The sequence below is a fragment of the Parambassis ranga genome, chromosome 22 (genome assembly GCF_900634625.1).
Source record: "Parambassis ranga chromosome 22, fParRan2.1, whole genome shotgun sequence".
NCBI classification, from domain to species: Eukaryota; Metazoa; Chordata; class Actinopteri; family Ambassidae; genus Parambassis; species Parambassis ranga.
Genome location: NC_041042.1, coordinates 13624992 through 13640114, shown reverse-complemented (window position 1 = coordinate 13640114; position 15123 = coordinate 13624992). Strand labels below are relative to the sequence as shown.

General features: G+C 41.9%; 2 protein-coding genes across 2 annotated transcripts; one reads left to right on the top strand and one right to left on the bottom strand.

The window, feature by feature from the left end:
• The first annotated feature begins 5936 nt into the window (after window positions 1-5936).
• atg9a (ATG9 autophagy related 9 homolog A (S. cerevisiae)) lies at window positions 5937-13201 on the top strand. The gene is made up of 20 exons (XM_028396284.1): window positions 5937-6085; window positions 6387-6442; window positions 7020-7168; window positions 7261-7304; window positions 7415-7479; window positions 7585-7734; window positions 7926-8067; window positions 8156-8296; window positions 8381-8501; window positions 8592-8767; window positions 8840-8962; window positions 9128-9315; window positions 9854-10007; window positions 10089-10268; window positions 10355-10567; window positions 10653-10873; window positions 10977-11094; window positions 11174-11447; window positions 11520-11671; window positions 11768-13201. The coding sequence occupies exons 3-20, from the start codon at window positions 7066-7068 to the stop codon at window positions 11774-11776; spliced, it is 2574 nt and encodes an 857-aa protein (XP_028252085.1). The 5' UTR covers window positions 5937-6085; window positions 6387-6442; window positions 7020-7065; the 3' UTR covers window positions 11777-13201.
• A 324-nt stretch (window positions 13202-13525) lies between these two features.
• On the bottom strand, window positions 13526-14902 carry c22h21orf58 (chromosome 22 C21orf58 homolog). Its single transcript, XM_028396013.1, has 6 exons — window positions 14863-14902; window positions 14589-14662; window positions 14289-14480; window positions 14042-14153; window positions 13800-13968; window positions 13526-13694 (listed from the first exon to the last, which is right to left on the bottom strand). Exons 1-6 carry the CDS (start codon window positions 14894-14896, stop codon window positions 13526-13528), a joined length of 750 nt encoding a protein of 249 aa, XP_028251814.1. The 5' UTR covers window positions 14897-14902.
• Window positions 14903-15123: the final 221 nt, after the last annotated feature.

Here is a 15123-nt window from a genome sequence, read left to right as displayed (position 1 = left end):
GGTTGATGTGTGTGTGTGTGTGTGCATGTGTGTGAGGCTGTGAGTATCATGCGTGGGGTTGAGAGAGGAGAGGACCAGTCCGGGGGCAGAATGAGCTTGACGCTGCCCACCGCACACACCGATGGGGCGGTGCAGACACAGCCTCCTCCAATACGAAACACACACATTAGGTGTGTGTGTGTGTGTGTGTGTGTGTGTGTGTCGTGGATCAACATCTGGATCTTTGTTTTACAATCACCGACTGACTTCTACTCAAATAGAAGTTGCAGAACAGATGAAAGAGGTTCTGTCCCTCTTGGTCCAATTACAGGTGTTGATTCTGAAACGAATCATCAGGCAGCACCACTGCGTCAGCTTTGCAATAATAGCCTACCTTACCAAAACTGGAGGAAATGTGGTTTATGCACAAGGAAAATTAGAAACGTAAGGGAGCAATGCGTAAAATACTCATTCCTTGCTGGTTGGTTGTGTTTCCTTCTCAGATCTCATTGGCTGGAGTTACCCCATCATAGACAACATGTCCAAAAGATCTTCCAGATTACATCCTCTGCCCCTGCTCCAAAATTAAAGTGACTAAGCATTTATGGCGCCACTTTTCCAAACTTGTTTGTAATGTTTACAGTATATTTATTGGTGGCAACTTTTTTCATTAGGACTCCAACATCAACAGTGTCAATTAGAGGTGCAGCAATTACCCCCTATATGCATGCATGTGTATTATAAAGATAAAATGAATGGATAAGGAAAATGTCATAAACTGGTCTGACAGGATATGAATATGTAACAAAACCAAAGGAAGTAATCCCATGAAATGATGTCTAAATTATCAATGAGGTAAGAGCTGTCAGAAGTGCTCAGGGTAATGCTTTTTCTCAGAAATCAGACTACAAAGAGAAGGAGCTGGGAGAGGGTTTAATATTTCTGTATTAAAAAAAAGGCCTCACCCTTAATGTATGGAAGGAGGCCTGGTTACAGGGTCAGTCAAGAGTCCCCTGCAGGGTGAAAAACGATATGTCACTACACACAGAAGCAGAACGCCGAGGAAAAACACCTCAGAATCACAAAGCATAACGCCTCGTGTCCCCAAAGACAACATTTTGTCAGACTGAGGGAGAAATAGATAGACAGCTGGTTCTGTGAAGTGGACCTTGTGTGGTTTTATTCTTCTTTTCAGAACACCAGGCAGCAGAGGCCAGGTGCAGCCATCAGGAGCCCAGCAGGCGGAGGCCTCTCTGGGGTAAAGTATTGTGCAACTCAGCCTGTTCCCTCTGGAGCCCTGGAGGTACAGAGAGGTGGAAAAGAAGGGGGGGTGCTTCTGTATACATGCTCAGAAGTATTATTTAGCTGTGCCCTCCATCTTTATCATCGTGACAGTTCAAAAACCACACCCCCACATCAGGGCCCCATGTTTTGTTAGATGTGTGTGTGTGTGTGTGTACCCGGTCATACAGGAAATGAGACCTGATCCTTACAATCGTTAATAAGAACAAGCCTTTAAGGGAACAGAAAGGGGACTCGTGTGGCAAAACTGTGACGAGGGTGTAATTAATGTCACCCACTCAACTTCACTGTATGCAGTCTGAGACATATAGACACTGGAGCGGGCCCCAGGGCTGGTATACAAACATTAGCCACAACAACGCTGCACAGATTACTGTTATCATGGCAAATGTACTGTATTAACATTAAAAAACTGTGGGTCACATAAGGAAAAAGGTGATTTGATGTTTTGTGGTGATGAAAGCAGATGCCAGGAGCAGTTTGTTGACACAAGACGAACAGAGGTTACAGCTCCATCAGTCTGTTGACTTGCAGTAATGATTACAAATTATAATAGACTCCTAAATTATCTCTACTGCTTACTGTTTCCTTAAAAGTTAAATGAAGCTGAAGGTCACAGATATAATTTAACACATTATTTTTGTGAGAAAAGAGGTGATTTATAGTCTGTATGAAATTCTTGCTGTATGTGTTTGAGGCATTCATGATATCCAACACATTATTTTATATGCATGCACAGGGCAGTTCAGACAGAGGTAAGCTCAGATGCCTTAGCCTTATCGACAGCTGATCAATTAACCAACAAAAATACTCAATAGCTTCACCAGTAATAGAAAAATATTCCTAGTTCTACTGTACAATCACCATTATCATTGATTTGATGCACCTAACCTAAAATTTCTGTTACATTTAACATCTGTGCTGAAGCCCACTGGCAGTCCAGGGTGAATAAAACAAAGGCCCTGATCGTATTTTGAGCTGGTCAATGGACCAAAAAGCAACAGACACAAAATCACGCAGGAAAAATCCCTGGAGTGGAAGAGCAGGAGGGGGGGGGGTCGCTGCTGTCCATGATCACATGGCTAAAAGCCATCGAGCCAACACACTTCGCATCCAATGTGCACATGTACACACACACTCACATTTATATATGCACACACTTTACAAAGTCTGGGCTATTAAATTCTCATTACCATGACAACGCTGAGGCTGAGTGACCCTCAGTGATTTTGTTCCCTGAGAACTCTGCTTACTCATCTGACCACAACTCTGTCTTTCTCCTTGATGTCTCCTTCTCCTCTTACTCTGTGTGTGTGTGTGTGTGTGTGTGTGTGAGTGTGTTGTGGAACAGATCATCAATGCATTTTGTGGCTCTCGTGGTGAGTACAGATTACTGAAGAGCTGAATCCTCATCTGACAAACATGACAAACATTCACCTAATTAGCATATCATTTCACTTTGTATGTATGCAGTGTGTGTGCATGTCATATGTTTCATGTGCTAATAGGCATCACTCACAATGTCACAGTCAATCAGTTTTACGATCAGAGCATCCATAAATCACTCTGCATTTATTATCTTCTTTCACCTCCAGTTGCTCCTCTTCAGTGACCCTCCTCGCTCCAGACACATCTGTTTACGACTGTCTGAGAGGACACGCTGAATAAAAGACATGCACGGAAACTCAGTGTGAAATGTCCTTGCTGATTAATCATCAACCTTACTTTGTAGCGGGGCAATAGCCTACAGATCTGAATCCTGAGGGGCAAAATTTGACAGAACTTGGCATTACCGGTACTCATAACCGTAACTCATAATCTATTGTCATCAGTTTATATTATAGTTTATATTCTGTATGGAAATGCACACACACACATTCTCTAGAGGAAATGCAATATTGAGCATCTGATTTGATTTATTTTGAACTACATGTCAATATTAAACATCTGCCAGCAGAGGGCAAACACTCATTTCAACATTGATCAGTCAGCAGCACAAACAAAAGTACCTTTATTTAGGAAACCACTCTAACAACAGATATTTAACTCTTTCCTCTTCCTATTACCCTGTGAGCATGCAGTTTGAATCACACTAACCTTTGCCAAATGTGCTGTACACACGACTGACTTGTGCTGTGTGCTGAATTTGCTGAATTTGTCATTATCTTTCTTTTTCTCTTCTCTTTATTGATTATTGACTACTGGTATTGACCACCTTTCTGTCTGGTACACACTTTCAGTGAAAAGCACATTTGCATGTCTGGACACAGAACATTTCTAATGACACACATGAGATAAGTATGAAGAGAAGAAAATGTGGATTTTATCTAAATTGCATCCATACAAATAAGGTTGAGGCATCGTGGAGCTTCTGAGGGACAGTTTGTGTAGCGTGGTGTCAGAATTCTCTCCATGGGGAGCGACACATCGGACGATTCAATGATTCATATACACACACGCATTCTCAGGGAATGGAATATATAAAGTCACCTGATCTCTATGACTCATCCTACACCCAGGGGCCCAGATTTTAAAATGATTCTTCTTTTCGGAGAGTAAAGGACAGAGGAAGGTTATCTGGCCTAATTTCCGAGACACTTGTGATGAACAAGTAATTTCTTTGATGTCAGTGTTACACATCCTCTCTCATTGTCTGTTTAATGCATCCTGCAGGATAGACAAAAGGGATGCAGGTCCATCACTCGTCCTCTACATAAATAGATGAAGGCAGAGATTAGTAATCCCTGTGTTCAGCTTGCCTGCCATTACACACATGTAACAAAAACAAAACAAAAACCTAATCTTACCATGTCAGCTTCATGCATCATCTGTGTATCTGCACTTACATAGAACACAGACAGGAAATTGATATCAAAATGATCCATTTTGTGAGGCTGCGTGTGCACATGTTTTTGTGTTATGTGCGTTTGTAGCAGGAAATAAGGGAGAGGTGAGGTGTGTGCACATGACTCACCTTTGTTCAACACCAGTGTGTGACTCACTTTTCAGCTGACATGTTTCAACCACAATTTAGGGATGACTAAAAAATCCTACAATATATTTAGGCCGCTTGATCTCTTGTATATCAACCCTGCAGGAAATGGGGCAATTAGGGCGGTCCCTGGAGAACCAGCATGTCCCTGTGTGTGGAGACTTCATACCTGCTGTGTTGGGTGCATGTATGGGAAAGGGCTCAATCTAATTAAGTTACTCTAGGGGGATGACTTCATCCTGATTCCCTTTTTCCCTATGCACCCCACTCAGACTCCCACTGGCCACACCCTGCTCCCCCACCCACCCACCCCTGCCTTTCCCGCACCAACCAATGGGGGTGCATGGCAGCATTACCGCACGTCTTTGGACCAAATTAGCTGTCAGTGCAACCCCCCCTACTAATGCCTGACAGACAGTAGGGCAATTTAATCAGTGAGCTGTACCCTGTAGCAGACCATGCATGTTTACAGACATACAAACCCATACATACACAATAGATTGCGAAAATTCTACTAATTTGCAGCATCTGCTTGCACAAATGTGGCATGGTCAAATAGAAAGCAGAGATTAGAGACATTGATTTGAATTACACTGTATGCTTCATCTGGATCTCAGTTACTGTTTGGTGTTTACCAGTAAGTGAGCCTGCTGTGACAGACCTTTTCTACTGGATTAAGTTGAATGAAGCATAATCCTCATCAGAACAGATTAAATTACCCAGATCACTATAATAACTGGATTACATAGGCTACCTCTGAGTGCGAGACACCCCTTGTCCTCTAAAAAAAATATTCTAATGAAAATGAAGTGAGATATGTGGAGCTGTTAGAGTGGAGGAGGCAGAAAAACAGCCATGACTTGTGCATTATGCTGTAACTCTGTGGTCTAACGAGTCAAAACAGTCCCTCACTTATTAATCTGGGCTGGCTTAATGAAATTGTCATTACTAGGTTTAATACACACATGTAAAGTTATTGGTGTTAACAGTGTAACTAATGCAGTGACAGTAAACAAAAGCCAAGCTGTCATTCCAGAGGCTTAATGAATATTCATCACTGCTGAGAGCAACAGAAGGTGAGCTTGGCTTTGCAAAGTCTCATCTTTGTACTGTGGAGTCAGCTCCTGCACCTCGTCTACTGTACGCCCAGTGAAATACAATGCATAGCCTTAATACAGCACAATATCGTACAAATATAATACAGTGAGTGCACTGCTCCTTTCAGTCTTTGTATTTTGACTTCTGAATCAACAAGACAAAAGATGGAAGATGGACTTCGCCAGACAAAAACGGAAACTACATTCCAAAAATCTAAAAATGCAAAAAAAAAGTTAAAAGTGTAGTTAAGATAAGAGTTTTTAGACATAAATGTTAATGCAGAGTGATTATGTAGCAGCTTTAACCCAGAAAACATTTTGCAGCATTTTTTACATTTAGGCTGTATTACCTAAAATGACCAGGAGGTGGTAGTAAACATCCATTTAATGGGACAAACCAGAGTACATGGTGATCTTCATACAGGGCGTGTCAGAGCGCTTGTGTTCGAACAACATGCATTCAAAGCCCGCCTCTGTGACGCTCTGATTGGCTGCAGTCTTGGCCTTTCCTTTTCTGATTGGATAACGCCCTCTGTCCTTCTTACGTGACAGACGCTGTACAGTTAGGCTGTTTCGAAAATGAAACTGGCTCATGTTTGACTTCGGAAGGGTGTTGGTGGTGAAAGAAAAACGAAAATAAACGCGTTGTCAGATCAAATCCCACGGGGATCCACGGTGTGTGTGTGTGACATACTGGAGGCCGGAGAACCAGACGGTAAGGCTGCGGGATTTGAGAAGGGACCTGTGTTTTTTTTGTAGAGGGAGGCAGGCCTGTGCCTGTCAAACCACACGACAACAACAACACCTGAATCAGTTCTCTGCTGTGTTGGCCTCGTGATTCACAGCTAGTTATTGCTGTCAAACGAATAGTAATCATCTACTGTGGTGACGTTTTGTGTAGTTTTTTAGCTCTGGGCAGCTTTATTTGTTGCCCCCGTAGAAGGTGCTCTTCGCTGTGCTCATACTGTACATTACATATGGCACTTTGGAGGAAAACGTCTCTTTTTTCTTTGCAGTTGGAAATGTTGAGTAAAAACCAGAGCTGGATCAGACGTACTGTACAGAAATGGAGGTACGTGTATTCTGTAGCTTAATGATGACATGTTTTGTTGTTATTACACACGTCAGTAGTACAGGAACAGGCCTAATGAACAATGTTTGTTTGTGTTTTGACTTTAATATCCAAATATTGATGGTAACTAGCTAGAAAAAGTCACAGTTATTAAAAAACACAGCAAATTCTTCTCCATTTGTAAACAAGCTCTGAATTGTTTACCATAAGTTGCATATTGCTGCTGATCGTTTCCCACATAAAGGCTGTGACTTGCTCTTTGGACACATTTTATATGTTTACAGTTACAATCCAATGCAAAGCTACTATATACCGGGTTCTACATTGAATAGATGGGAGGGAGGATGCCCTTTAACCATGTATTTGTGCAGTATTAATCCCCTTTGTCAGCAGGAATCTATGTCCTGCTCAAAGGTACTGCTGATTGATGACTTCTGACCTCCTTCATCAGAAGGGTCAGGACAAATAGAAACTAGCTATAGAATCAATAATGAATAAATCCATAAAGACACACACACACACACACAGTCAGCGCAGGTCACGTTCAGCAGTCTTCATAATGCCTTGTCTCTCGCAGTCTGTAGCAGAGGGTTTGGCCTGGTGAGACAGAAGTTGCTGTCACTATGGCGCACTTTGACACAGAGTACCAGCGCCTGGAAGCGTCCTACAGCGACTCTCCCCCAGGAGAGGAGAACCTGCTGGTGCACGTTCCTGAAGGAGCCAAATGTATGATACGAATACACAAATCACAAACAAATCATGTGTTTGTTTTACCACATGAACACACCCACACTCATGTAAGAAATCATCTTTTGCAGCTCAATGGCATCACATAGAAAACCTGGACCTGTTCTTCCAGAGGATATCCTTTTACAAATGTGGGCGTGGGCAGTTTGTTTGTCTTCTCGGCCAGTTGAATTATGCTTCCTTTACATACCAGGTGCATTGACAATATTCCTTAACGTCCAATACGTCTATAATCTGCACCAGAAGAATGGATTTACCTGTATGCTGCTTGGAGAGATCTTTGAGCTGGTGTATGTATCCTAGTCTTCACACATTTAGTTTTTTTCTGGTGTTTACCTTTATTGCATTAATCATGTGAGGAGTTTGAAGTCTGGTTTCTTTCTCTCTGTGTTCAGTCAGTTGCTGTTTGTAGTTGGCTTCACAGTGTTCCTAGCTAACTGTGTGGATTATGACGTCCTGTTTGCCAACAAGTTTGTAAATCACACTGATTCATCTAAAGTCACCCTGCCTGATGCACTCCTCCCCATGGATGTCTGCAGTGCCCGGTGAGTCCCTCAGTGTATTTAGTAAACTTCCCTTACTGCATTTGGACTGTCATTGGACTACAAATGTGACGCAAGTGTAGTTACAGACGGTTAAAGTCAGAGGAAGGATTTGAAAAAGAGAACTTAAACAATTGAAAAAAAAGTTTTTGAATATGAAATATGTCAAAAAGTGAACTTCTGTTTCTCCCCAGAATCCGAGACAATGCATTTGTTATCTTTGTGCTCATAATCTCTGGAGTGTTTTGGCTACATCGCCTGGTCAAGTTCATCTACAATGTTTGCTGTTACTGGGAAATACGATCCTTCTACATCAATGCCCTCAAGATGTCCATGGTGAGGCAGCATGAAATGACTTTATTGTTCCTTTAATAAAGGGTCATGTGAAGTTTTCTTCTGATGACATTATATGTTTATGCTTCAGTCAGAGCTCCCCTATGCAACATGGCAGGAGGTTCAAGCCAGGATAGTTGAGATCCAGAAGGAACACCAGATCTGCATCCATAAAAAAGAACTGACAGAGCTTGACATCTACCATCGCATCCTCCGCTTTAAAAACTACATGGTGTGTATGTCTGCGCTGAAATGATAATAATACAGTTTGGTAGCTGACTGGTTTTGAACAAGTGTTCTTCCTTTACTTCTCTAGGTTGCCATGGTGAACAAATCACTCCTTCCTGTGCGATTTCGGCTTCCTGTGCTTGGGGATATTGTGTTCTACACCCGGGGTCTCAAATATAACTTTGAGCTGATCTTCTTTTGGGGACCAGGTGAGTTTGAAATGTTCGTTATGTATGGGTTATGCCATGGTTATGTATGTTGAGTTGCTTAGAAGTACTTTTGTTTTGTTTGTTCCTCAGGCTCTCTCTTTGAGAATGAGTGGAGTCTAAAACAAGAGTATAAAAGAGGAGGTAACAGACTCGAACTTGCAGACAGGCTAGCATCTCGCATCCTGTGGATCGGCATTGCCAATCTGCTGCTTTGTCCTGTCATCTTGGTGTGGCAGATTCTCTATGCTTTCTTCAGTTACACGGAGGTAAACTGTCAAGACAAAAAAGAATTCTCAATTCATACTGAACAGTCCTGAGGATAGTTTATGTATATGTAGGTTATCAAGCGAGAGCCGGGTTCTCTGGGAGCCAGATGTTGGTCTCTTTATGGTCGCTGTTACCTGCGTCATTTCAATGAACTCGACCATGAGCTCATGTCACGCCTCAGCAAAGGTTACAAGGTCAGTGCACCAACACATACGTTTACAAGAGCCCAGAGACCGTAAATCACACTGTAAATTCTGCTTATCTGTCTAGGTTTGTAAGAAAGAAATGTGACTTAATAACAAGATGGTTTTTCTTTATCATGCTCTTAATACTTTCTCATTTGTTGTTCTTTTATTCAGGCTGCATCCAAGTATATGAACTGTTTCCTTTCACCGCTGCTCACAGTTGTTGCCAAAAATGTGGCGTTTTTTGCTGGCTCTCTTCTGGCCGTTCTCATCGCTCTTACCATCTACGATGAGGATGTTCTTGCAGTGGAACATGTGCTCTCATCGATAACACTGCTTGGAGTGTGCATCACAGTCTGCAGGTATGTTTTATGCTATGAATGAAACATATCACTGATTTCCCACAGTTTCTTATAATGCATTACCTTCATCGCTGTTGAACAGATACAAATATGGAGCTCCATTCCCCACCACAGAACATGTTAACCATTTCCCACGAGTCAATCCTTTATTGCCCGTTTTTAAGCTACCCAGGGTTGTAATCCCTTTAATACTCTTTGGCAGATTATTCTGCCTTATAACTGATGAGTTTAAGAGGGTTTTCTTTCGTAAGTAGCTTCTGACTGCAGTCTTGAAATGTTGGGAAGCATTCAGATGAACTAGGTTCTATCATAGCCACTTTACTTAATGAAATATTACTTACTAAACTTTTAGATTTAGAAGCTGTGTTAACTCTAATGCATTGAACCTTTTTTCAGTACTGTCAGACAGTTGAGTTGGGGTATTTTTGTCTAATACTGGGTGTACTGTGTAATGCTGCAGTGACTTCCTGTCATTATACTGTATTCCAGAAATGATAAGCTGAATTCTGTTTCATCACCTTTCATTCTCGCCCTGCAGGTCATTTATTCCTGATAAACACATGGTGTTCTGTCCTGAGCAGCTGTTGCGTGTCATCTTGGCTCATATCCACTACATGCCTGACCACTGGCAGGGCAATGCACATAGATATGAGACTCGAGACCAGTTCTCTCAGCTCTTCCAATACAAAGCAGTGAGTACAAATACTGGACAAAGGAATAAATATCAAGACTCGGAAATCTCCAAGTTTAACCTGCCAATTGTTCATTTACAGGTTTTCATATTAGAGGAGCTGCTTAGTCCAGTGGTGACTCCCATCATCCTCATCTTCTGTCTGAGGAGAAAGTCTTTGGAGATCATTGATTTCTTTAGGAACTTCACTGTGGAGGTAGTTGGGGTGGGAGACACCTGCTCATTTGCTCAGATGGACATCCGGCAGCATGGACACCCTGCGGTGAGGCAGAACCACACAAATGATGACGCATCTGGAAACATGTTTTTGTGAACAGTGGGCTAAATGAACTGATGATTAATCCACAGTGGATGTCAGAGGGGAAAACGGAGGCATCTATCTACCAACAGGCAGAGGATGGGAAGACAGAGTTGTCCCTGATGCATTTTGCAATCACCAACCCCCAGTGGCAACCTCCACAAGAGACCACGCACTTTATTAGCCAGCTGAAAGAAAGAGTTCACAGAGAGGCAACGGGGGCTCCATCTGACACACAGCCACTGTCGTTGTCAGAGTCTGAAGTATGCTGATCAACTCATCATGTTTAAGTATCACAGTGATTCCATCTACTCTGTCTTACTTGCTTGCTTTTTGTCTGTCTTGTAGCCAAGGAGTCTTGTCGCAAACCTCCTGGCAGGTCCCTCCACACTGGCTTCTGTGCATTTTTGCCGGGACAGCTCGTTGACCAATCACGCAGTAGCTGGCATAGGCGATGGGGCATCAGCTTTACGCTCTCTCTCCCCAATCAGCAGTCTTCATCTGAGAGGCAGTTTAAATGCAGCTCATAGGTCTACAGGCCACACAGGGAAAGCAATGGCAGGTTCAGGGTAAGAAAACACCTTTATAAATAATCAGATTTTCCTTCATTATTTTTGTCATCATATTTCTGTCCTCCTCTTTGTATGTCCACATTTTGCTCTCACCATGTAGGACTGATGCCAGAACTGTGAGTTCAAGTAGCAGTGCATGGGAGGGTCAGCTTACCAGTTTGGTCCTATCGGAGTATGCCTCCACAGAGATGAGCATTCATGCACTTTACATGCATGAGGTAAATGTGACCTCTGATATAAATTTTTAAAGACGTCTTTCCATCTTGGGTCCAATTTGACTCTTTCCTTTTTCCGAAGCTCCATAAGCAGCAGTCTCGTGGCGAGCTGTCCCGTCACACGTGGCACAGACAGGAGAGTGATGAAAGCAGTGACAGCATCCCAGATGAAGTGAGGAGTGAACCCAACCCTCACTCCAGAAATTTCCCTCGCTCGCACACTTTCCCCACTACAGCCCCCAGTCCAACCGTCATTCCCACCTCAGCTTCGTCCAGCAGCAGTGCTGTCCGGGGACAGGAGGGGGCGATGTCACAGATCAGCAACAGTAGTCAGAGGCGCTTTAGTGGGCCCACAGGTACAGTATCAGCATTTTTATATATATAACAAATCATTTTATCTATTTTTAAAAAAAAATTTCTGTTTTCAGACCCTTTTAGTGCAGGGGGAAAGGTAGTGAGGTCGGCCCGTGTGCCCATGGGAGGATGGGCAGATGAGGGTCCAGCAACAGCAGCAGCAAGACACCATGAGCCACTACCTGAGGAGAGCTCAGAGGATGAGATGCCTCCTCACATACACAAGGTGCAAGCAGTTTGTATGAATGTAAAATTTTGTTGATTTGCCTGTATACACTTATACACAATAAATTAATTTTCTGCTCTCTTTCTCTCACTTCAGGTTACATAACCAAGCCACCCTCTACAGATAATCAAACACACATCCTCATCCTTTTCACACCTTTCTCCAGAACTGATCCGACAGATGAAGATGGAAATGTCCAGCTGGGGTTGACCCCAGTCTCTTTGAGCAAAGTAGTGAAACATGTAAATGCAAAAAAGACTTATTTTGTCTCTGGCCAGTAAAAGATTTATTGGGCTTATGACACTCGTGATTTACAATGTGACTTATGTAATATTTGCCTAAAGAGGCAGACAGGGTAAACAAGTCAACAAGACAGCCAACAGCCATTAGTGACATCTGATTACACTACATATCTTTATGGTGTTTGAGGATAACATAATGAAAGTGCATGTGTTGTTGCGTTGTAAACAAAATCTGTGCACACTCAGCACTGCTGGATGCATCATTGCGGCCAAACTGTGACCACAATTATCCAGTAATTTGCTGTCTGTATTCACACGTCTACAAACATGACAGCATGAGAAGAAAAAAAAGAATGTATGGTGTCATTATAACAATGAAAGCATTGGTAACACAGACTTTCATTGTGCATATCTGTTCTTCTAACATTAGCAGGAGCCTGTGCTTTGCATTTCAGCTTGCAAAACATATGAACAATAACTGCTATAAAATTCACCCGACATGTTCAATAGCATATTTTTCGCATTTATTGTTTTACAGGTAAATTTTCTAAACTTTTCCTAAAACCTGTCTCTGTTTGCACAGATTGTTTAAAAAGTAAATTGTACAGAGAGTGCGGTCTTCTGCATGCACAGATGCACTGTGTAAATAACCAGACAGCCATAATTATTAAATTCATCTAATTTACTCTAAGCCCAGCAGCAGAGACGCTGTATGCAAGTACATTTTAGTTTAAGGTCATCCAGCTTTTGTTTGTGTACCAGTCATTCATTTTTTAAAAAATGCGCATGTAATATATGTAATATTGACTTCTCTGTCACACAAAATGACACAAGTGCATGAAGATAAACTACTCATCCCTCTGAAGTGTTGACACTTTAGGCCAACCAACAGCAAAAGTGCTGCACCATGTACCAAGTTAAGACAATTCCTGAAATGAAGTAATATGCACTTTAATCATTTGTTAATTCAGAGAGTGTCACTTAACATTTGATTGTGTATCTGTCTATTTTCTTATACATATTTTTAAATTATTTTATTTATCAAAGGGACGTGCCATGATAATCGACAGCTCTGAATCAAGGATGTGTTGTCTGTTGTGTACCTTGAGCAGGAGAAAATAAGTACTGTCATACTGCTGGTTGGATTTCACGGGAAAAGGGTGCAGTAACGTTAAATTACAAGCAATTGCTGTTTTTTTTTGTTTGTTTTATAGATCCTGTAAAATAACATTTTGTACAGATGTAAATTCATCTATTAAAGACAAGGCTATGTGTACACTGAAAATAAGCAAATGCTTAATCTGTTTTAAATAATGTGCTAATGACAAATATTTGATTTGAAAGTTGCTATACATTAAAAATGTTAAGGAAATGGATACACCTGAAGCGTCAGCTACTAATGTGGCAAGTAAAAAAAAGATTTCACTGAATGTGGGAAAGTATATAATATTTATTATGATTTAATTAATGAAAGACAGAAAAAAAAATCCAGGAATATGCAGTAAATCGGTCTGCTGTAATTAATGAACTACCGTACATGTGGTCGAATATCAGTGAGAATAATAATTGCCTTTCAGGGAACTAAGTTACCATACAAAAAAATGCATGCACATTATAAAGGTGGGAGTGTAACAGGGCCCGCTGTTACGTGGTGCAGTGATGGTAGCGGTCCTGCTGGGACCGACGATACCGCTGGTGGCCATGAAGTGTAGCTGATGGGAGGCAGCTGTGGTGCCGCAGGGGTAGGACCATAGTGATGGTGATGATGGATCACACCTCCCCTTGGTTTGACATCTGGCCTTAAAAAAAGTTGGTTTCCGTGGTAACTGTCCTGGAAACACAGATTCAGAAAGTTGTAAAGAGACAGGAAATAAAGTGTTGTAAACAGTGTTGCGCTGTTTGTATGTACCTGCCCATGATATGTAGTGTGTTGAGGGTAATGCCCCGGCCCTCCCAGTGGTGCCAGGGCCATGGAAGGCATTGCTTTCAGCATCATATTATGCATTATGATCTGATGCATCTGGGCATTTTGCATCAGCATCAGTTCCACCATGTCTAACACAAAAATATATAATGACATCAATACAGGAACACACAAGTTAAGATATCTCTGTCTTTTGTTACATACCCTCTTTGATGCTTCCTGAGCGTGGTGCAGGGTACAGCTGAGGTGGAGGAACCTGAGCGATCACAGGCTGCTGTGGCAGCTGTTGAATGATGGTGGCAGGATGCTGGGGTAGCTGTACATAGAACAGAACATTATCAATGTAAAAATCTATTTTTAAAACATATACTCAAATATACTCATCACACCACCGAGAAATAGACTAAAAACATCTGGGATACTGGGGTGAGATTAATGTCAAGTATCTCACGGTCTGCTGGATGATGTGTGGAGGCTGAGGTTGGGCAGGTGGTGCAGGGGGTAAGAAAGGCAGAACAGTTGATGGTTGGTAGACGTGGGTGGGTGCAATGGGTGGGAGGGCAGCGATGAAATGCGACTGGTCCTGTCTCCCTGAGCCTCCCCAGGTATGAGGTCTGTTGAGGTCCTCTAACATGTGTTGCTCCTGCACAGAAATAAATACACATTGTAAATGGTAGTAAAATGCTTACAGGTTCTTGTTCCGGTCTCATTTATATATATGAATGAAATGAGAAAAGAGTTTTTTACTGACCTTCAGTCTTCGCAGCAGGTCCTGCTTTCGCCTCAGGGCATGATGGAATGCATCTATCCGTGCATCATAACTTCCTAAACAGAAAAGCTCATGAGCTCAATACTAATCAGTACCTCTGACCTCCACCACAAATTGAACTAAGACTCAACTGAGGTTAACTTTGCCCATTGACCAAATACCAACAGAACAATGTCAAGTTTATAATATTAAAATGTAATTTTAAGTAGAAAAATGTATCTGTTTATACCTACATACAAAATAGTCTGTATCTTACTTGCAGACTGGGCAGACTCTGCTCTGTAGTCCATGTCCTTGTTGTGTTCTAATCTCTGTGAAGTTAGTATAATTCTCAGGAAATGTGTTAAACTATTGAAACATAGTTTAAATGGCGGCGTCTCACCCACCTTCTTTAGCAGCTTGAGTCCGAGTCTTGTCATATGATCAACCATAGAAATCCCATTCTGCAATTTAGAGACCAAATAATAGTTGCGATTTCTGTGTGCTGAAATAAACTGAGTTGTTTTGAAACACCATT